The 23,552-nt window shown below is 38.5% G+C and overlaps 1 protein-coding gene across 1 annotated transcript in view; it reads left to right on the top strand.

Moving 5' to 3' along the window:
* The window catches only part of col27a1a (collagen, type XXVII, alpha 1a), an 87,678-nt gene that overhangs the window by 14,611 nt on the left and 49,515 nt on the right, over positions 1 to 23,552 (top strand). Inside the window, exons 4-10 of the mRNA XM_079835627.1 lie at positions 4,896 to 4,949; positions 7,339 to 7,392; positions 8,203 to 8,256; positions 8,472 to 8,525; positions 19,760 to 19,804; positions 22,597 to 22,650; positions 23,475 to 23,519. Coding sequence (XP_079691753.1) covers positions 4,896 to 4,949; positions 7,339 to 7,392; positions 8,203 to 8,256; positions 8,472 to 8,525; positions 19,760 to 19,804; positions 22,597 to 22,650; positions 23,475 to 23,519 — 360 coding nt within the window. The remainder of the gene's footprint in view (positions 1 to 4,895; positions 4,950 to 7,338; positions 7,393 to 8,202; positions 8,257 to 8,471; positions 8,526 to 19,759; positions 19,805 to 22,596; positions 22,651 to 23,474; positions 23,520 to 23,552) is intronic.

The raw sequence follows: 23,552 nt of genomic DNA, 5'->3' as shown, positions 1-23,552 counted from the left end.
AATGTGTTAAAAATATTTAATGCAAATTATAACAGCATCCATTTTTCCGTCATCCTTTGGCTAGCGTTACATTATATGATCATGCTCTTATTCATGCAAATGCTTTTAAACCATAAGACACAAAAGAGAATGCAATGCGGTTCTGGTGCGCCCGTCAGTGAACCAGACACACACACACGACTCATACCTACCTGAACATCTTTAAAGCACTGTTTACAAGGTTACATGAGTCAAAAACAACGAAAACAATAACGTTTTGTGCATTTTCACAGGGTCAAGTAAAAATCTGAATGGGTCTGACTGAGCCAAATAGAAAAAACTGAGCCGTGATATAGTGAAGCGCAGGTAAAATGTGGCATTTATTATAATGGATTTGAAGTTCACTTAAAACTGCTGATCGTAACTTTTTTTGTGTTCAAGATTTACAAAAATGATATAATGAGAATGTACAACATGAATCCATTTTCCAAACCGTGTTTTTGTCTTACCCTGAATCATTATGGTTCACTTGTTTATATTGGGACTATTTCAGACCGGACTGGTAGGAACCGCTGCGGAGGAGCACAGTCCCTGCGTGACTCGCCATAGACATAAACAGAGAGAAGTAGCTCCGGCTACATTGTTCTTCTGCAAGACGCATGCAGTTCTGGTTATTAACCGCTAGAGCGCAAAAAGTTACGGACTGCAGCTTTTAAATTAAAAGTTGTTATATTTTTAAAGCCTAATAATTGTTCAAATTGAGAGCTTTGAATGGCTATAATGGTTGAAATTGAGAAACAAAATCAGTTTCATAGAGATATCAGTAGCAGTAATGGTATCGGTGATACTGGCCTTCTTTCATAAAAAGATGCCATTAAACAAATATTTAAAATTGTTTCTACAATTTTTGTTGTCTCGACATTAATTTGTAGATTAAATGTGAAATTATTGCTATATAAAAATGTTAGGTGCAATTGAAGACCATAATTCCACAGGCCACAATTGACCGTTCGCAAAGACCCGCCCGCTTTAGTTACTGTTGCTATGTCCGACAAGCCATGGTGCTCTCACGCCACACAAGTTCTCATGTAGAGAAAATACATCGCGGAGCAAAGAGGATACCGACAACACGCAGACAGACAGGACAGAGCAAGTTACTTTTGATATGAAACAAAGTCTCAACTTTGAAATTGTCATTTTTTTAAAAAGTTTTGTGGCTCTTTAATGTGTCATGTTTGCTGTAGCGCCTCAGTTAAAGCTGCTCGTGAACTGATTATCTCTTCCTTGTAGTTCATTGATAAGCACGAAATAAATATGAATGAACACTAAAAGAAATGTTGTTTCAACCACGGAAAGATGCCAGTACACACCATTTTTCCAAGTTCAAGTCCACCAACGTTAATCTACTAACTCTCCTGAGTCTGACTGCTTTGTCGGACAAAACGGCAGATTCTGCGCTGTGATTGGTCCGATCGCCTGTTAATCAAACTTGCGGCGAAAGGTGAATTAACAACCTGATCAACTCTATGTGAAGGAGATGTGTTGCACTGCGTGAGGCAAGTAGTGGTCACACCAGATACTGACTGGTTTTCTGACCCCCCCGGACCCCCAAAATACAGTAAAACTGCAAATTTTAGAGTGGCCTTTTATTGTGCAATTGGATAGTCCTACAACCAATCAGACTACAAGAGGCGTGGTCAACGAGAATAATTTAAATGACTCTCTACGCAATTGGATAGTCCTACAACCAATCAGACTACAAGAGGCATGGTCAACGAGAATAATTTAAATGATTCTCTACGCAATTGGATAGTCCTTCCACCAATCAGACTACAAGAGGCGTGATCAACGGGCAACGACACATCGCTTCTCTATCCGTCATCGCGTTAAACCCATAGATATACATAATAAAGGCTAGATGTCCCGTCCCCGCGCTGCTGGCCAATGGAGGTCAACGTCCGCACCTGGCGGCCATCTTGTCACAGTCAGCTCACTCACTCGTAACATTGTGTTTTAATGGTGCATGCACTTTTTAAATAACCATAACTTGCTACATTCTTCAGAATTATAGCCACGTTAATAACGTTTGTAAGAAACCAAACCGTTTGTAAATCCGTCAGGATTTCAGCGAGATAAGAGTAGTTGTGTTCGCGCAGATCACTCGCCTTACATCAGGCACCACAGAGCCCGCCAGAAAGCTTGCCTGTGACAAGATGGCCGCCGGTGATGACGTTAGAGACTCCGCCGTAAGACTCTAGCCTTTATAATGTATATCTATGGTTAAACCCGCCAATAGCGCGCCAGGTGGATAAGCCAGTCTGTGATTGGTTCCCGCAAAAGTGTAACAGAAGCAGTAGAAATGAATGTACAGGTTTCCAGACTGAGCTGCAGGGCGAAATCAAATCGCCGGCAGATCAGGCTGGGTTTACCCGTTTATCATTTTGTTCAGTGTATGTATATATATACACTTTATTTCAGTTAATAAAAAGGTTTTTAATAGTTTTAGTTTTAGTTAAAGGTCTAGTTCACCCAAAAATTTACATTTGCTGTTAATTTACTCTCCGATCCAAGATGTAGGTGTATTTTTTTCTTCAGTGGAAACGTAAAGAAGCTTTTTAGCTAAGACCATGGTCCTCTGTGATTCATATAATGCAAGTCAATGGCTGTCACTTTGAGAGTCAAAAAAACTTACAGGCAAAACTACATTTATACACGTGGCTCCTGACGATACATTGAGGTTTTATGAAGCGAAACGATCGGCCTGTGCAAGAAACTGAACATTATTTACAACATTATTACCTGTAATCCATAGCCTCGGCCAACGGTCCTGAGCGCATTCACGGCATTCTGGAGCGCGAGCTTCCTGTCGCATTATGACGTACGTGCAGAAGCAAATCTCACACGTGAGCAGAAACTGTGTTCATTTACAACAGAGAGGGAAGATGTGTGTGTTGTATTGTTCATCAAAGTGTTACTTGTGCTTCTCCTGGATGCCGCAACCTATATGAAAAATTAAGATTGCGCGATCTCAATCGAGAAGATTGACTTTTCAAAAATTTCCAACGTTTGAGCTCCTCCTTTGCATTTTTCATCTAAAAGTATCTTAAAATGTATCAAGTACTGTTGCTTCTATTAATTCATATTCATTCAGCACACTAGAAATGGAAGTTGAGTGTATAGCATTGTAGGATACGGTATTTCATAGGAAATGTGCATACTTAATTAGAGTAGTATGCTATTTTGAACACAAACAGCACTATTTGAAAGCAGTGTTGCATCTTGGGAGTATCTCAGTGTTCATTCAGGACTTTGTCGGTGCGTGAGCACGTACATAGCGGTTGGTGGGGGGCTGTGTACATGTATGTGGGTGAGAAAGCACCATCCCCCCTCCTCCATCAACAGAGCCATAGTTCTGGAGCTCCGAGATTCTTAACATAAACACACACAAGCTCACACACTCATCTTCTGTGAGAGCCGCGCTCAATGGAAGTCTTTCATCCCGTGCCGCGTGGCACTGCTCTTGGGGGTGGAGGTGGGCTTGAGGAGAGAGAACCCAACTGATCCTCTGTTTCAACAACTATGTTGATATATATGATACTGGTTGAGCGATAGAGCTGGGAGAGATTACCGGAAAAATCCTGATGTTTTTGGCCATTTGATGATATTTGATACGTACAGCATGTTATTGCTCTGAAATGGCTTAAAAGGGTATGTTTTATTCAGGAGGAGGAACCACCTTTTGGACCAAATAGTCATTGTTTCCAAGTAGATTAAGAATGTTTCATTTAACTAAATGTTTAACTAAAATACTGAAATACAGTACAAATCTACATTAAACAGCAATCGCTAACCATTTTAATTTTGATAGAAATGTGTTTGGGTAAAATCTTATGAAGACTAAAATATTTTTTACTAAAATATTTTAGAAATATATATTTTTTTTGTACAGATAATTTATATCAATAATAAAATATTGTAATAAAAAAAAATATTATATAAAATTGTATTTATTTTATAAATGGTTTATATAAATAAAATACTAATTATTTTATGAAAATAAATGTTTAAAAAATATTTTATAAAATTGTGTTTATAAATGTTTTATATAAATACAATAATAATAAATAAAATACTAATTATTTCATGAAAATAAATATTTATAAAATAATTTATAAAATTGTATTTATAAATGGTTTATATAAATAAAATACTAATGATTTATTTTATGAAATAACATTTTGTTTTGTTTATTTTATAGATGGATATTATATTAATAAAATAATAATAATAAATAAAATATTAATTATTTTATGAATAGAAATATTCATAAAACATTTTGTAAATAAATAAAAGAGAAGTTTATATATATATATATTAGTGTATATATAATAAGCAATAAAACATTGCTTACTTTATAAATATAAATATTTAAAAATATTTTAGAATATTTATTTTATAAATAATTTATATTAATAAAATGTTTTTAATTGTATAAATATAAATATTTTCCCCAAACAAATAATTGAATCAGTGTTTGGTACCGATTCACTAAAATGGACAGTTTTATAGATGATAGATTCTACTCGTAATACTCAGAATAGGGGCACAAAACCAGCAAAATTGCGCAATATGAGAACTGTAGGATTGTGGGATTGGTACAGACCTTCTAAGCTACAGAAAAGGACCACAGGGATCTTTTCATAAACGCACATAATACACACGCACGCACACACAGTGGGATACAGGATCTACAGGTCTTCTGTAAGCCTATAGCTCATTATCAGAAAAAGGAAATTCCCTCAAATGACTTCCTGTTTCCTCTGCTGTGTTTAGTTTAAACCGGGCCTTGCAGCACTATAGCACACCTATGCAGCGAGTCTGTGTTTGATTCATAAGTACGCTCTTGTGTTTCGTAGGGAATTCCGGGACCTCCAGGGAAACCAGGGCAGCCAGGGACGAGAGGACCTCGGGTGAGTGTGCATATGTGTGTGTGTGTTAGACTAAAAGAGCTTCTGACCTTCGACCTCAGATATAAACAGGAAGTTTGTAAAATGCAGTGCCTTAAAAAATCTCTCACACACTGTTCGCCCAAGTGTATTTGTGTTTTATTGGTCCTTTTTAGTGCGCGTGTCTGGGTTTTGTCTGGTCAGCAGGTCAATCTGACCTCAGAATAATATACAAACCTCCCCTCCGGATCCGTCTGTCACATACACACTCAATCATTTGAACTTTCTTACTTGTGTCCGTCTGTTTTATCATTTGTCACAACTACAATTGCACCTAGTTTTTAATGGGATACATGGGATTTTAAAGGGGTAGTTCACCCAAAAATGAACATTTTGTCATAATTTACTCAGCCCACGTGCATAAAACAAAGGAAGATATTTTTAATGAAATCTGAGAGAACTCTGTCCCTCCTTTGAAAGTCTATTCAGCCAAATCTCTGACGTCGACACTTCAAAACTCTCGCGCGTCAAGCAAGTACGGTTGAGCTTCTGTTTATGTTCGCTGATCAATATTTAGATTAAATTCAATCTGTTCATCATATAAAGCGATCATATCTCTTCAGAAGACTTGGATTAAACTGCTCATTTCATGGATGTTTTGAAGTGTAAGAATTTTGGGTGAACAGACTTTGCATTCTGTCAATGGAGGGACAGAATACAAAAATAAAAAACATGAAAATATCTTCATTTATGTTTCAAAGATGAACACAAATCTTATGGGTTTGGAATGACATTAGAGTAAATGATGAGAGAATTTTCATTTTTGGGTATTAAAATTTGGCATGTAGCTCATCTCACATATTTAATACACAGATAATAGATCATTTTTAATGTTGGGGGTGTTCTATCCCTTTGTATAAAGAGTGCTTGTGAAGAATCTTGTAGCACAATCAAACACAGAGAGCCATAGACCCACAGACCCTTGCTTGAACTCTGACCTTTGTTGACAGGATCACGTGGGTGCGATGTGTTGTTTTAGCAACTGTAGTCAACATGTAGTGTCCATGCGTCAAAGGACCGCCGTGAGGTCACTCTCTGTTGTGTGTGTTTGTGCTGGTGTGAAGTATTTTGGAGCATGTGTTATAAAGTCTGACTGCTAGGCCTTGTTCAGCCGGCACCCTTTTCATGTTAAATGTTATTTGTGTGTGTGTGTGTGTGTTTGCTTGTTAGAACAAAGAAGACTTTCAGTAAAGTCAACGTACATTATTTGCGCTTTCTTTGCAATCTCCTCAATCTTTGCCTCCTCTTAGTACACTCCTATATACCTTTCAAAAGTTTGATATCTATAAGATTTTAAGTTTGATGTCCGTGATGTCAGTAAGTGTCTTCTGCTCACCAAGGTTGCATTTATTAGATCAAAAATATAGTTAAAAAAACAGTAATATTGTGAAATATTAATATCATTTCAAATGAATGTTAAAATGTTAAAATGTAATTTATTCCTGAGGTCAAAGCTGTATTTTCAGCATGATTACCCCAGTCTTCAGTGTCACATGATCCTTCAGAAATCATTCTGATATGAGGATTTGCTGCTCAAGAAACATTTATGATTATTATCAATATTGAAAGCAGTTGAGCTGCTTCATATTATTGTGGAAACCACATTTTTTTCAGGATTTTTTGGATGAATAGAAAGTTAAACACAGCATTTATTTGAAATATACTTTTTTTGTGAAACATCTTTACTGTCACTTTTGATCAATTGAATGCATCCTTGCTGAGTAAAAGTATTCATTTTATTTCAAAGGAATTTTGAGGGACTTCCATGAACAGTTTGAGTGTTTGTGATGCCGACAGAATCATATTTTATTGCTTGACTGGGTGCAGATCAGAGACTTTCCTCTGTTGACTCTCTTGAGTCTGACACAGAGTTGTTTTTTATATCAGCAGAATAATATCGGATACTTCATCAACACACAATATATCAAACAGCCCCACCAACACACACACATTCATTCAGCTTTATTTTTTTGTCTTCATGCATGGTATCTTTCTTATGGACTGTTTCCTTCCAATAACACCCATTGACCTTGACCCTCACTGTGACCTCTGACCTCAAGTGGGAAGTCGTTTAAAAGAAGAGCTATCAGAACAAGGTCAGGGTCACATGAAAGGTCAAAGTTAAAAACTGCTAGAAACCATCTAAGATCTATTCTCTGTATCTGGAACAGAAAAATAACCAAAGCATACTCAAGTGTGCAAGTATATAAACACAAAAGTGTCTAGCTAGGCACTATAGCAGCCATTTGCATAAACTGTGGTCAGTTTTCTTTTTTTTACAGTAGGTGAACTATTAAATGCTTTTCAGTTTTGCTTAATTATTCATTCTTGATATGCATGTCGTTTCCTGCAGGGACCCCCAGGACCACACGGCAAGCCAGGTCGAGCCGGCCATCCAGGGTTGAAGGTAAAAACCAACACAGCCACATTTACCGTCAGATAATCCGCAGTCTGATCCCATGTACTGGTCTGCTCATCTTCCTCTGTTCAGCCTTCTGTTATATTCATCACCGCACCGCCTGCTGGTACAATTGGGCTGCATGCAAAACCCTGCGGACAAGGTTTTGGAAACACAGACAGTCAAACACACACACGCACTTTGATTTATTTGAACTTGAGAAACCCAGCAGGTAGTGGAAAGTCTTTCTCACAACATAGTTTGTGTGATGAAGTATAGCTGTAGTATTAAAGAGGGGCTATAAACCAAGACCACTAAACATGCTTCCAAGTTAAGTGTGTGTGTGATGTCCTGGTGCGTGATTGGTCTGCTCCCTTTATCCCTGTAAATGCAACAAAGGTGGTAAACAGCCGAGCGGCTCAGCGGGTGTGTTTGTGCGATTGCACGGTCTCTGCTTTCTGTGTTTAATTATTTCGAGCGGCCTTTGAAGACACTTTTGGTTAAGGTGTAACGGCCTGGAGTTAAACTTCCCACGTTCTCTCTCTCTTCCTGTCTGTGACACACACATGTACATGCACACATAAACCCTTAATTACTGTAATGTATAAAGCTCAAAACAGTACTGGCTTGTTTTGATCGGAGTTGTGCTGTTACTCTTCTAAGCGACTGGGCCTGGTAGCTGATAAAACTGCCTTGGCAACGCCTTAGTGACTTTTGCATGGACAAACACCACTGACGTTTTCTTCATACGATTATGAAACTCTAGTTCTGTGAGTTAACGCTCTCAGTCACTGGTTTCTCTGTTATTCTTTTTCTCAGGGGAAGAAAGGAGACCCTGGACTCTCTCCTGGAAAAGCACCAAAAGGAGATAAAGTGAGAAAACACATACACTTGTTACACAAGTTAGTAACGGCCAAAATATTGGTCTTGATGAGATTAAGGATGTTTGTCGAACCTAAAATCCACTGAAGGGCATTTATTTCCTAGAATATAAGGTAGATGTTCTTCTGCTGGGAACACACAGACACACAAGAAGAGTTACAACAGCATCTGAGAGTTTGTGCCTCATGTTTGTTGTCTGTTTGTAGGGAGACATCGGTCTGCTCGGTCCTGTTGGTTTAGTCGGCGTGGAAGGCCGTAAGGTAAGATATCCTGAAGCGCTTAGAGTTGCATGATTTTTTTGTTAAAATAGAGATCACGATTCTCACATGATTATGAATAGACAACTAAACAAAATAGCATGCAATTTACTAGAGGCTCTGAGAAAATGTCAATCGCTGCAGTCTATTTAAAAATATTTAATTAATTTGGATGAATAATAAAAAAAAATGGTTTGAATAAATGATTCAATGACTCATTACTGGATGAATTAGCGTTTTTGAACGAATCTCTTGAATGAATGATTCAATGTGCCCCTATTATGGTTTTTCGAATATATATATTCATGCAGTGTGTAATATAGCTGTCTGTGAATGTAAACGTTCTGCAAAGTTGCAAAATCGAAAGTGCACAATAAATAAAGTTACTGTCTTCCAAAAGAAAGAATCGACTCTGAACCGCCTAAACGAGTCATCAGGAATTCAAATCAGTTACGGCTATATGTCACTAGCTAACACATTTGCATAATGCCCCCCTATGTTCTACGTTTTCCGCCCGCGAACAACTGGACTAGCCCTTCAATGCGGGATTTTCAAAATGCTTGCTCTTAAAAGATGGGTCAGTACCCAGTTTATTTGGACCAACTGCTCAACCTATAAGTATGATTGATTATTGATGTATATATTTTCTACCGGCTGTTTAAAATACGTATTGTGTAGATCAACGGCTAACTCGCGTTATTACTGTCTTACTGAAATACTTCTGCTCATCAGCGGTGGGCCACTATTAACTAAAACTGTGTCTATTAATGCAGATTGTCAGTCGTTCTTATTACTTTGAGTCCATAAAGGATGGAGCAAGATTTCTTTTACAAACTTTGTTATATCAGTCATTCATGTTAGTGCTCGGCTAACGTACACACTTATTAGTGCTAATGGTGAAGAATTACAGTTGCAACACCCCATAATGTACCTCAAACTGAGTAGCATCACTGAGAAACGTCCTGCTCAAGTTGTCCTTGCGATGGAGGTTCGTTTCGTCATCATCGGACTCGCGCTCGGATTGATATGGTCAAATTGACACTTGATCGTTTTTGTCTTTACAGTGTGTACAATCGCTAAACTTTAGGAAGCCTCCAGAGCTAAAGTTCAGTTATGGTAATGGGTGTTTCGTTTTTGACACGCGCCGTAAGCGTTAACAACAGACTGGGCCATCTGGTCAATCAGAACAGAGTAGGCTCTCGGAATGGAGGGGCTGAATCATCTGACAAGTCGTTTGAGAATCATTGAAAAATGTGGTGATGTGCAATGTATATTATGAGAAAATGCAAGTGTTTTTTGACCTTTGATGCGTGTAAACCTGTTGTAGGAGACTCCAAAACAAAATTAGAAGACTTTAAAGCTACACTGTGTGATATTTTCCCCCATCTAGCGGTGAAAAGGTATATGACCATCCAGTGAATTTTAGTTTCTGTTCCTCTCAATTCCGATTTCGTTTCAACTCCTACGGTGGCCGATTTAGTCCAAGATTAACATGGCTTCCAGTACGACCTCGTCCACATTCAACACGGTGCCTGTGGGATATTCTGTGCGCAGTGGGACCGTTGGAACTCAACTGGCCTAATTATTCGGCTAGAAAGAACTGCAGCTAATCCAGAGTGAACTTTGATGATAGTAATGTTTATTCAGTCATCCAATTGCAAGGCATAAACAGGTTTGCGTGGATATGTACATAAATGTGGTTTCTGTGAGAGAACAAATAAGGATGGTAAATATACATGATAATGACATGACAGAAGATACACAGTTAAGAACTGTATAACTATACTTATAAGTTACATTTGTATAATGTAACTGTAAACCAGAGCTTATTGTACCATATATAGGCACTAAATGCAGCTGCATAAGGAGCGGAGCTGCCGCTGCTGCTGCTAACAAGCGGTGTCCGGTTACAAAAGGGTGTGCAGTTTTAGCACTGCAGTGCGCTCTGTATAACAATTGTTAATATGCCGATCAGACCTGATACATATTTCCATCAACATACATTACAAGCAAGTATTTTCTATAAACGAATAAACATTGTTGATAACAAAATAACTGAATGATTATTCAAATAGGTGAGCATTACGCTATTGTATGTTGACACAAAAATACTTCTGAGGTGACATCAACTGAATTACGTGATGACACACTCTGAAACACATCTACAATGACAATAACTATTATTACTTATGGAGTTATTAACGCACAGAAATACCACACAAGGAAAAACAGACTTTTGAGGAATAAACAAGCCAGGAAAACTCTGTATAACTCTGTTACTGGACGCTGCTGAGATGAAAACTCTCTGCGCATGCACCAGACAAGTCTGAACAAGTTGACGTGCACATGCTCGAGGCAGGGAATTTTGTACAGTGCCATCGAGTGTTAAAACCGGTTAAAACGCGAAAGGCGAAGCTTGAATTTACGGGTATGTCCCTCTTTGGCTAATGTACTTTCAAGATGGTGGGGCAACATGGCGACCACCGTTAGATCCCATTACCTTATGTATTTTCAATGGCATATTATAAACTTACGAGAATACTTTATTACTTGAAAGAAGTAAATATACATTAATGAGCACATATATTTTTGAAAGAACTAAGTGTTTTTAGCTAAGAATAGACTAAAAAAGTTACAGTGTAGCTTTAAAATAGCATAATAGGGGCACTTTAAAGGTGGTTTGCCCTATTTTGATCACTACCTTAGACATTAATGTTCATATCCAAACTAAACTTTTATCCCAGTACTTGATTTGAATTATAGCAACAGAAATAATGATACCATGTCATTGAAAAGATTGTTTGTGAAGCTGTTCCATACCTATACTTGAAAACTGCTCTCTCTGGCTCAGCGGCAGCGCCAATGCAGATTTTAATGCTCACTGTGATCATACTTGTTAAAGGTTTACAAAGGCGAATCATTGTCATTTAGGAGTAAGATTGCAGTATTTCAAAGTGCCCCTATTACGCTATTTTAAAGTTCCTAATTTTGTATTGGAGGTCTCCTACAATAGATTTACATGCATCCAAGGACAAAAAACACTTACTTTTTCTCTCATATACATTGCACATCACCTAATTTCTCAAAGAGTCTGAAAACGGTTTGTTCAGAGATTCAGTCTCTCTAAACCCCTCTTTCCCGCTAACCTGCTCTTCTCTGATTGGTCAGACAGCCCAGTCTGATGTGATTGGTCTACTCTACTCTGATTGGTTAGACAGCCCAGTCTGTTTCGATTGGTCTACCGCTTAAAGCGCATGTCAGTAATGAAATGCGACCATATCCAAATTTCAGCTCTGGATCTTCCTCAGCACTTGGCACACAGTGATACGAACAGGAACAATGGTGTAGGTTTTACCGTATCAATTCCAGCACAAGTCCTCATCTTTTGAAGTGCATCAAATATGCAGCGCTGAAAACAGCGTCTTCTCGACATGTCGACAACACACACCAATCTCTTCTATGCCTCAGATACAACTACAGTGTTTGAAGGCAGAGCAAAGTAGACATGAAGACCATAGGCTGGCATTATGCAATGAAATTCTTTCTTTTAGGAGACAATAAAAAGCATCATAGGGGCACTTTAAAGTGTACAAAACACACAGTTTCTGCCAATCTCATGTTAATCTTGAGTACCTATAGAGTAGTTTTGCATCCTTCATATCTACAAAGAGTTTTTAGTTTTATCATACTTATAAAAGCTGTACAGATTCTTTCCGAAAACACCCGAGCTCGTGCAGGAGTGCAGTGGGGAGGAGCTAAAGAGTCACAAGCACGCACACACACACAGACTACATCATGGCATTATCACTGGATAACTTTAGATTCACTATACGTTCGTGTTGTTCATTATATGCACTTATGCGCCGATTTAAAACAAAACAGACATTTGAAGCAGTTTCACTCACCGCCTGTGGTTTCGACTCGTGACCGGGAACAAACAAACACACTTGCACAACTCCGGAAAAACAAACTGTTGGGTTATTTGGGAAGCTGAACAAGGTTATCTTTCAGTGTTGGGAAGGATACTTTCAAAATGTATTTCGTTACAGAATACATGCCCAAAAATGTAATTTGTATCGTATTCCGTTACGTTACTCAATCTGAGAAATGTATTCTGAATACTTGGATTACTTCCATTAGGGTTGTGCCGATGATGGCTGACCGACATCACAATGGAGTGCCTTTCGCGATTCTTGCGCGAGCGACACACACTAATCCTAGTCTATTCTATAGTTAACCTAAAAACTTTGCACTGCAGGGATTGCGCTGTAAATTAAAGTGAGAATATAACTAATCCATATATGCTATTTTAAATATTGTAGTCTATGCCAGAGACGTGACAGTCTGTGAAAATACTGTGTCAGGCAGGCTACACACAAAAATCCTACTGATCTTGACATTGTTAGCCTCTTGTCTTACACTGTGAATTTAACTTAAAATATTTCATATTTAATTTTGTACAAGAAAACAGTCCTTATTAATGAATTATTAGTATACAAGCCTATTGTAGTGTCTGATGAGATCGTGCTCATTGTCACAACTCTTGCTCCTGCGCTGAAGCGGCAGTTTAATAAACCCAGACTTCAGCGAACGTCAAATAACTCTTGTCTGGTTATTACTTTTAAAGACAATTTGCCTTAGCCATAATGTCAAATCAAATGAAAGAATGATGGCGATTCTAATAACACACATAGCACAGAAGAACAACAAATCAAGAACAAGAAAACGGGAACAACACTCTGGATTTACATTTCACTTATAATTAGCAGCACAATTAACTTTTTGTTGTGCAAAGCATAGGCCCCAAAATAAATTATGTTATTGAAATATTGTAAGGTGGTTGTATGAACTACACGAAAGAACGTTTAAAGAACAATATGCAAAATCAAAATTGATCAGCTCCGTAATGGATTGTGAAAAGTGCGTGTAACCTATTGGAAACCCAGTAATTAGTTGGGTGAGTAAAATAACGAAATTATAGTTTTTAAAGGGTCAGTTCACCCAAAAATGAAAATTCTGTCATTAATTACTTACCCTCATGTCGTTAGACACCCGTAAGACCTCCGTTCGTCTTCGGAACAGAAATGAAGATATTTTAGTTGGAATCTGATGCCTCTGAAAGGCCTCCATTGGCACAATGGCACTTTACACTCTCAAGACCCTTAAAAGGTACTAAAGACGTCGTTACAAAGTCCATCTCACTACAGTGGTTCTAAAATAACTTTATGAATCGGCGAGAATAGTTTTTGTGCGCAAAAAAACCCTAAATAACGACTTATATAGTGATGACGATTTCAAAACACGGCCTCATGAAGCTTCGAAGCGTTATGAATCAGTGAGTCGAATCATGATTCGGATCGCGTGTCAAACCGCCAAACTGCTGAAATTTGGTGATCCAAGCTGCTCATTTTTGGGTGAACTAACCCTTTAAGTAGAAATAATATTTATGTAAAGAGATACAGTAAAAAAAAATTACTTAAAAGCGCACAACTCTTCTTAAGTGGAAGAAAGCTACGTTTTCCCCTTTCACGTGCAAACTATTGGAAAGCCTGGATGAGTCATTAGTTGGGTTAGTAAAATTACGAAATTATAATTTTTAAGTTGAAAATAATATTTATTTAAAGAGATACAGTAAAATAAAAATAGCTTAAAAGTGCACAACTCTGTGGAAGAAAACTACGTTTTCCCCTCACGTGCAAACTATTGGAAAGCCTGTACGAGTCATTAGTTGGGTTAGTAAAATAACGAAATTATCAGTTTTAAATAGAAAATAATATGTATGTAAAGAGATAGGCCTACAGTAAAATAAAAATTTAAGTGGAAGAAAGCTACGTTTCCCTCCTATAGGGCGGATGAGTAGTTGGGTTTTTAAAATAGCCTAATGATATTGTAGTTTTAAATAGAAAATAATATTTACGTAAAGAGATATAGTAAAATATAGAAACTCTTTTCAGTTCTTCAAGCCTTCTCTGGTATTTTCAAAATAATAAAGAAAAAAACAGCTCTTCACTGACACTGCACCGTTATATTTTGTTCTCCATTCTCTTTCTTTAATGTGAAGTGCTGTTTGAATTTCCAGGATATAAGCGCGTTCTTGCCCTGGCTCTGTTGTTCTCTGTTGTCTACCTCTAGCTCCCACTGCTCCTCTTCCGACTCCATTGTGATCAAGAAAACCGCGCGTTTTCATATCGGGGCGTTCTGGGAAATGTATGGAGTTGTCTTAATTTATTTAGAGAGTGAAACAGAGAAGTATCGTAATGTAATCCGTTGATTTCAACAATGTAACTGTATTCTAAATACCAACTATTTAAAGTGTAACTGTAACGGAATACAGTTACTCATAATTTGTATTCTGAATACGTAACGGCGGTACATGTATTCCGTTTAGGGATGTGACGGTGAGGAAATTTTCCCACCGGTTAATTGATGTGTGACAACACCGATAATACCGGTATCACCGGCGGAGGCTTTTAAATCACTAATTCTATCTAACCGAAAGTAACATGCACACGACCGCTCTGAACTGCAAACACGCCAGTGCGCGCACACCGTGAATGACAGCTCGTCTGTAAATGCGCACTCTGGGAGGCCATGGGTGCGTCTTCCCTAGTTCAGTAGTCAGGGCACTGATCAAGCATTGATCAGTCTATGATTGAGATGCACGCCATGAATGAATAACAGTTCGTCCGTAAAGCCTTGTTTGCGCGCGGCAAAAATAAATGCGCGCAGTCAGCGTAGCGCGGAGGCTCGCACTGCGGAGCCAGGCGAAAGTAAACAATGCGCGCTCTGTGCGGCCGTGCACATTTTACTTTCGGTTTTGAATTAGCGCCAATTCGGCTGCGGGTTGCTTGAATTGTGGGTTCATTAGCCTATTATTTTTAATGAAAAACACAACAACAAAACAAATGACAAACTCCCTTAAATAGGCGCTTTTACGTTTCGCTTTGAAACCAAATCTTCCGCGATCATCTCAGTCAGCTCCTCACTTTTAAATCTGATGAATGACTCCTGCCGCTGCCGAGACTCACGGTCGGATCCTGCTTTATTAAGCAGATACGTTCAGTTTTTATTTGTATTGTCTGTTCTCTAACTGAATTCAATTATTTTATTACTATAAAAAAATCAAAAAGGCGGTGGGCGGTGCCACGGTGGGCAAGTGATGTAACCGGTGTTGAGTCTGGACACCGGTAACACCGGAAACACCGACTATCGTAGCAAGCCTAATTCCGTTACTTATCTTTCCCTCACAACCAGAAACACACTTCTTTAGTGACGTTAATGTCAAAATGACAGCGCTGCCGACGGCTTCTATAACCCGAACGAAGCTCGTCGATGGAGGCGCTCTTGCTCTCGCTCGGGTTGACGTGCGCACACGCTCATCCGGGAGAAGTGGCCATACAAGGAAGTCCGCCCTTTATGACCTCATACAGGGCCATACTCGAAAAAAAACTTTCTGAAACTTGTTTGAATCCTCAAGGAGTGTATTTGGCACAGAAATACTCCGTCATACGTCCAACTAGTTTTTTTACATTTCGTCCGTGTTTAGCATGAGAATCCAACTCTTTAACAGTGGAAATAAGTCAGAATGCATGGAATAGCATTAACGATTAATAATGGGCTTGAATCATTCTCTCCATTATTTCTGAACAATGTGCACACTCTATTTTTGCTGTACACTTGCTGGGTGACATTAGCGCAGATGTTTGCCTTCTTGCTTACGAGACCCACGCAAACACTCTGAAACGCTCCCACTCATTCTGCCTCACTGTGTCTTCCGTTGACTTGGAAACCCAGTGTAAACATCAGAGGGAATCCCCAACGAGTCGTCTATCACTCCTTTATACTCAAAGCACATACACGTCAAACAAGGCTATTGAGAATTGTACAGTCGTTCACCATGAGTAACTCTCTTTGTTACGGCCATTAGTGTGTGTGTGTGTGTGTGTGTGTGTGAGTCACGTCTCAGCTGTGCATGATTATAGTAAGTTTAGACTCTCTGCCAAGCGCTTTAATGTAAGCAATAGCGCTTACAGCTTCATGTGTGTGTTTGTGAATGTGTGTGTTTGCGTTGGAAGGATCCTACAGTGGGATCGCTGGAAAAATCCTGTAGTGGATGTCTGCTTTAAACGATGGATGTGAGCATGCATATGTAATGTCTAGAGCAGCAACTAATCACAACGAGTCAAGTATTATAAGAGTTGTTGTCAATGAGTGTTATTTTCACTCGATGCATAATCATGGTTTTGGTGAATGTTGAATGCAAATTTTTAAATGAAACTACTCAGATAATCGTATACAGTACGATAGCAACATCTGATCGACATTTAACATAAAAGAGAAGTTGTTTTGTTCGTCCACTCAAACTTATATTCAGCATTTGTCATTTTAATAAATTTGCATATGCTGTTAATACTTAAATGTAATATTGATATATTTCATTGTTGGATTTGAAATATTTTTTGTAATAAGCAAATCCAGCCAAGACCCACTGGCTTGTATATCTTTATGCATATATATGTGTGTTTTTCTTTAATTAAATAGCCTTCATTTCAGTTCTAAGATGTGGAATAACATGCTTTTTCTGTAAAATATATTTTTTGTATTATTATGTGATTATCCAATTTGTTGATGTATCATATAAATGATTAACAGATTAATCGATTATTGAAATGAGTTGTTTGCGGCATGTCTGTACATGTGTTGTAAGTGTGTGTGTGTGCATGTGTGTTTGTGAATACCTGGCAGGCGGCGCGGTCCATGTGCTTTGTGTTACGTGTCTATGGCTAGAAATGGAAACATCAGAATGTAGAGCAGAACCTCTGGAAAAACCAATGGCAGCATGTCGTAAACGAGTGAATGAAGGGATGAATGCAGGGATGACGGAACCGAATAATAAAACCAAAGCAGCCTGTGATTCTTCAGACGGGCCGGGCAGATTTAGCAGCTGATCAATAGAACAGATCAACCTTTAACACAGATTCTACTGTACACTGGATGTTCTAGAGCTGGACATTTAACACGAGAATTAGTTAACTAGTTTAACGTCAGATAAATGTTATTGCTTTATTAGATGAAATAACGTAGACACAAAAAGATTCTGTTTAGTATTATAGCTAAATATTTGTTTCTGTAAGAGTACTGTACATGTAACTGTTTAAATACTTGTACACGTACAACAGAGATCAATGGTACATGTGTGTTTCTGTCCGCTGGAATGTTGAGGTGGATGTAGGAATTAGAGCAGGGTTTCCCACAAACAAACGTAATGGAAGAAACAGACATCTCTAAAGCGCAGAGTGTGACAGGATAGATTTCACTGGTTTGGCAGAGAAGAAAGTGTGTGTGTGTGTGTGTGTGTGTTTTGTAGTTTTATGTTCTTGTTTACATTTCTCTTTAGAATGATGGTACTTTATGCTTCATCTATCTATCTATCTATCTATCTATCTATCTATCTATCTATCTATCTATCTATCTATCTATCTATCTATCTATCTATCTATCTATCTATCTATCTATCTATCTATCTATCTATCTATCTATCTATCTATCTATCTATCTATCTATCTATCTATCTATCTATCTATCGATCTGTGTTGTCTATTTATTTATCTGTCTGTCTATTTCTCTGTCTGTCTGTCTATCTATCTATCTGTCTTGTCTGTCTGTTTATCTATCTGTCTGTCTGTCTATCTATCTTGTCTGTCTGTCTATCATCTGTCTATCGATCTGTCTTGTCTGTCTGTTTATCTGTCTATCATCTATCTGTCTGTCTATCTATCTGTCTTGTCTGTCTGTTTATCTGTCTATCATCTATCTGTCTGTCTATCTATCTATCTTGTCTGTCTGTCTATCTGTCTTGTCTATTTATTTATTTATTTATTTATTTATCTGTCTGTCTATCTATCTGTCTCTGTCTATCTGTCCTGTCTGTCTATCCATCCATCTATCTTGTCTGTCTGTCTATCTGTCCTGTCTTGTCTATTTATTTATCTGTCTGTCTGTCTCTCTATCTCTCTGTCTTGTCTCTCTATCTATCTGTTTCTCTGTCTGTCTATCTGTCTTGTCTATTTATTTATCTGTCTGTCTATCTATCTCTCTGTCTGTCTATCTGTCTATCTATCTGTTTCTCTGTCTGTCTATCTGTCTTGTTTATTTATTTATCTGTCTGTCTATCTATCTCTCTGTCTGTCTATCTGTCTTGTCTGTCTGTCTATCTATCTGTTTCTCTGTCTGTCTATCTGTCTTGTCTATTTATTTATCTGTCTATCTATCTCTCTGTCTGTCTATCTGTCTTGTCTGTCTGTCTATCTGTTTCTCTGTCTGTCTATCTGTCTTGTCTATTTATTTATCTGTCTGTCTATCTATCTCTCTGTCTGTCTATCTGTCTTGTCTGTCTGTCTATCTGTTTCTCTGTCTGTCTATCTGTCTTGTCTATTTATCTGTCTGTCTATCTATCTCTCTCTCTGTCTGTCTAGTCTGTCTATCTATCTGTTTCTCTGTCTATCTGTCTGTCTGTCTGTCTATCTAGCTCTGTCTGTCTGAGTTGTCTCTTTGTCTAATTTGTCTGTATGTCTGTTTAACAGCTACATGTTCTGTTCATGTTCTCACAGTTGTAAGAAACACCAGAAGTGCGGTTCACATGCAACATGGAAAAATTTCCCTTAGTTTATCCATTTTTTCATGCCTGTCTACTGGCGTGCTCGTGAGGTCTCACACTTTACTATATTGCTCCCTCAAACCCCGTCTCTCTCACTCTGTTCCACCTTTGATGCGTATTTTCCGCTCTGTGTCGACATCTTGCTGTAGTCAGCACAATATTGAGCCTGTAAGACTCGTGGGAGCTTCCAAGGGAAAACATTTATATCTGTAATATATATACACAAACGCACACACACACACGTTTGCTCACTGAGACCCACATATGTCGCAAACGCACATGTGCAGATGCATACTTTGTTCACCATACAGGAGTGTGTGGAAAATATTGCACTGCTTTCGCTGATTGACTAAAGATGGATTGGGTCAATAATGATGGATCTGTAAAAAGCACGCTCGCTGTGTTTGTGTGGGCGACTTTTCCATATCCTAAGTTTTTAGAAAGATTTAGAAAGTGTTTTTTATCTTTTCTATTGTCTTAGGAGTGTGTGGTGTGTGTGTGTGTGTGTGTGTGTGTGTGTATGTGTGTGTGTAAATCACCAAGTGTTTACAAAATCACCATGTGTCCTCTTTGTGAACAGGGACAAAAAGGCCATCCAGGACCACCAGGCCTTCCCGGGGAACCAGTGAGTAATACAGACATGCAAACACTGTTACACAAACAAACAAGCATATAAACAAACATTCAAAGTGTGGGGATATTCTTGTCTGACTCAAAAACTGATGTCACTAGTCATAACTAATCCACAGAGGGTTTTACCTCTTAAAGCACACATGACAAGAAAAGGTCCTTTCAAAGCCCTGTGTGTTATTTAAGGTGAACCATCCTTACAAGTCATGAGTTGAGAGAGAGGAAAGACAAACACACACCCAGAGGAAAGTTTTCTTGCGCAGAGGTTGTTCTTTTGTAACTCTGGAGACTTAAAGGTGAAGTGTGTCATTTCAGCTGCTAGCGTCACCAAAGGTAATTGCAAAAATAATGGATTTCAAACAGATTTATGGGGCACTCCCCCTGTCTGTCATTGGTCAGACAAACAGATAGTCCCACCCCAAACTCATGCCATTGGTTGAGCAAATGTAGCCCTTGCTGGCAAATGTCATAATTACACACTTAAAATAAAAAAAATTCTCCACTAACAATGATTCAAAAGTAGCCGTCTATTTTGACAAAATGTTGTTGTTGTTGTTTTTATAGAAATACCCTATAAACTGTAATCATTTGTCTGTCTGTTTATCATCTATCTGTTGCCTGTCTGTCTATCAGTCTGTTGCCTGTCTGTCTATCATCAGTCTGTCTGTCTATCATCAGTCTGTCTGTCATCAGTCTGTCTATCTATCTGTCTGTCTGTCTATCATCAGTCTGTCTGTCTGTCTGTCATCAGTCTGTCTGTCTGTCTATCATCTATCTGTCTATCGTCTGTCTATCATTTGTCCATCTGTCTGTCTATCATCAGTCTATCTGTCCATCTGTCTGTCTTTCATCTATCTGTCTGTCTATCTATCTATCATCTGTTTGTCTATCTGTCTATCATCAGTCTGTCTGTCTGTCTGTCATCAGTCTGTTTGTCTGTCTGTCTATCATCTATCTGTCTGTCTATCTGTCTATCGTCTGTCTATCATCTATCTATCTGTCTGTCTATCATTTGTCTGTCTGTCTATCATCTTTATGTCTGTCTATCTATCATCTGTTTGTCAATCTGTCTATCATCTATCTGTCTACCATCTATCTGTCTGTCTATCATTTGTCTGTCAGTCTATCATCTGTCTGTATGTCTATCATCTCTCTGTCAATCTGTCTATCATCTATCTGTCTGTCTATCATTTGTCTGTATGTCTATCTATCTGTCTGTAATCTATCTGTCTGTCTGTCTGTCTGTCTATCATCTATCTGTCTATCATTTGTCTGTATGTCTATCTGTCTGTCTATCATCTGTCTGTCTGTCATCTATCTGTCTGTCTATCATTTGTTTGTATGTCTATCTGTCTGTCTATCATCTGTCTGTCTATCATATGTCTGTCTATCTGTCTATCTATCATCTGTCTGTCTATCATCTGTCTGTCTATCTGTCTGTCTGTCTTTCTATCATCTGTCTGTCTATCATCTGTCTGTATGTCTATCATCTCTCTGTCCATCTGTCTGTCTACCATCTGTCTGTCTATCATCTATTTGTCTGTCTATCATCTATCTGTCTGTCTATCATCTGTCTGTATGTCTATCAACTTCTGTCCATCTGTCTGTCTATCATTGTCTGCCTGTCTATCATCTGTCTGTCTGCATATCATCTGTCTGTCTATCATCTGTCTGTCTGCCTATCATCTGTCTGTATGTCTATCAACTTCTGTCCATCTGTCTGCCTGTCTACCATCTGCCTGTCTGCCTATCATTTGTCTGTCTGCATATCATCTGTCTGTCTGTCTATCATCTGTCTGTCTGCCTATCATCTGTCTGTCTGCATATCATCTGTCTGTCTGTCTATCATCTGTCTGTCTGCCTGTCTTATCATCTGTCTGTCTGTCTATCATCTGTCTATCATCTGTCTGTCTGTCTATCGTCTGTCTGTCTGTCATCTGTCTGTCTATCATCTGTCTGTCTTTCTGTCTGTCTGTCTATCATCTGTCTGTCTGCCTGTCTATCATCTATCTGTCTACCATCTGCGTATCATCTGTCTGTCTGTCTATCATCTGTCTGTCTGCCTATCATCTGTCTGTCTGCATATCATCTGTCTGTCTATCATCTGTCTTTCTGTCTATCATTTGTCTGTCTGTCTATCATCTGTCTGTCTGCCTGTCTATCATCTGTCTGTCTGTCTATCATCTGTCTGTCTGTCTATCATCTGTCTTTCTGTCTATCATTTGTCTGTCTGTCTGCCTGTCTATCATCTGTCTATCATCTGTCTGTCTGTCTATCATCTGTCTGTCTGTCTGTCTGTCTATCATCTGTCTATCTGTCTATCATCTGTCTGTCAGTCTATCATCTGTCTATCTGTCTATCATCTGTCTGTCTGTCTATCATCTGTCTATCTGTCTATCATCTGTCTGTCTGTCTATCATCTGTCTATCTGTCTATCATCTGTCTATCATCTGTCTGTCTGTCTATCATCTGTCTATCTGTCTATCATCTGTCTGTCTGTCTATCATCTGTCTGTCTGTCTATCATCTGTCTTTCTGCCTGTCTATCATCTGTCTGTCTATCATCTGTCTGTCTTTCTGTCTGTCTGTCTATCATCTGTCTGTCTGTTATTATATTTTGCTTAATTGTGCTCTCTTTCTTTTCAATGGAAGCCACATTGTTTGGTGTTTTGTTGCTAATCTAATGCAGTGGTTTTTATGCATTTTATGTGTTCAACTTCAAAATACTTTTTTGGGTCTTTAAAGTAAAATCAGGGTAGCCAGCATTTCTCTTTGTCTTTCTTTACAGGGGGAACAAGGTTCTGTTGGAGAAGCTGGAGCCAAAGGCTATCCTGGCAGGCAGGTGCAGTAGATCTTCCTCTGCTGTGGAGTGTGGCGTGTTTATGTGTGTGTATGTTTGTTTGTTTGAGTGTGTTTCGCTTTGTTTTTCATTGACTGTTCATGCAATTATATTAGCTGCGGGGCACAGTGATCGGAAATAAATGTAGGAAAGGAAAGGATGTAGTCGCTCGCTCTGGCCACTTGGTATCGGGATGTTTTGACCCACTTGTGTTGTTTTCACTGATGGAGTTTTGGTTTGAATCAGAATAAAACTAAATGAAATATCCTTCCAGAGCCACAAGCCTTTGGTTTTTTAACACACATTGAACTCATATACGCTGCTTGTGTTGAGCTATATGAAATGGCTCTCTGGAATACTTCAATCTGATTGGTAAATCGCTGTCAAATATCACTCCATATATTTAATTATGTGCAAAGTAGATGTGTTATACTCAGGATAATGTATAATCGCCTGGTCATTAATGCAAAAAACAAAACAAATGACCTTATGAATGATAGGCGATCCCTACGCTTTACGCATATTATCCATTACTTAATGTCTATAATCTAAATCAAGGAAAGGCTAATTCGTTTATCCATTGCTATTTTCTGCATGTCAGCCTAAATATTAAACTAGTTTTGTGGCTCTGTTTTCGTTATGGAGCCTGTGATAGGGCCATTATAAATTCATCAGGGGTTTTGTTCTTGTGGGCACACACACGTTTGGATACTTATCAAAAGAAACAAGCTATTCATTTCACTTCCAGTTTGCCTGTTAAATGATGTGTGTTGATTAAATCCTAAGCCTGTTACTGAAGTCTCTCTTTCTCTTTTCTTCTCTTCCAGGGTTTACCTGGTCCAATAGGGCCCGTCGGGCCGAAAGGTGCTCGGGTGTGTACACGTCTTCTCCCCGTTTGATGTGTG

Source organism: Gobio gobio (genome assembly GCF_949357685.1).
Source record: "Gobio gobio genome assembly, chromosome: 14".
NCBI classification, from domain to species: Eukaryota; Metazoa; Chordata; class Actinopteri; order Cypriniformes; family Gobionidae; genus Gobio; species Gobio gobio.
The sequence above is the reverse complement of the archived record's forward strand: the minus strand, read 5'-3'. Positions and strand labels throughout refer to the sequence as shown.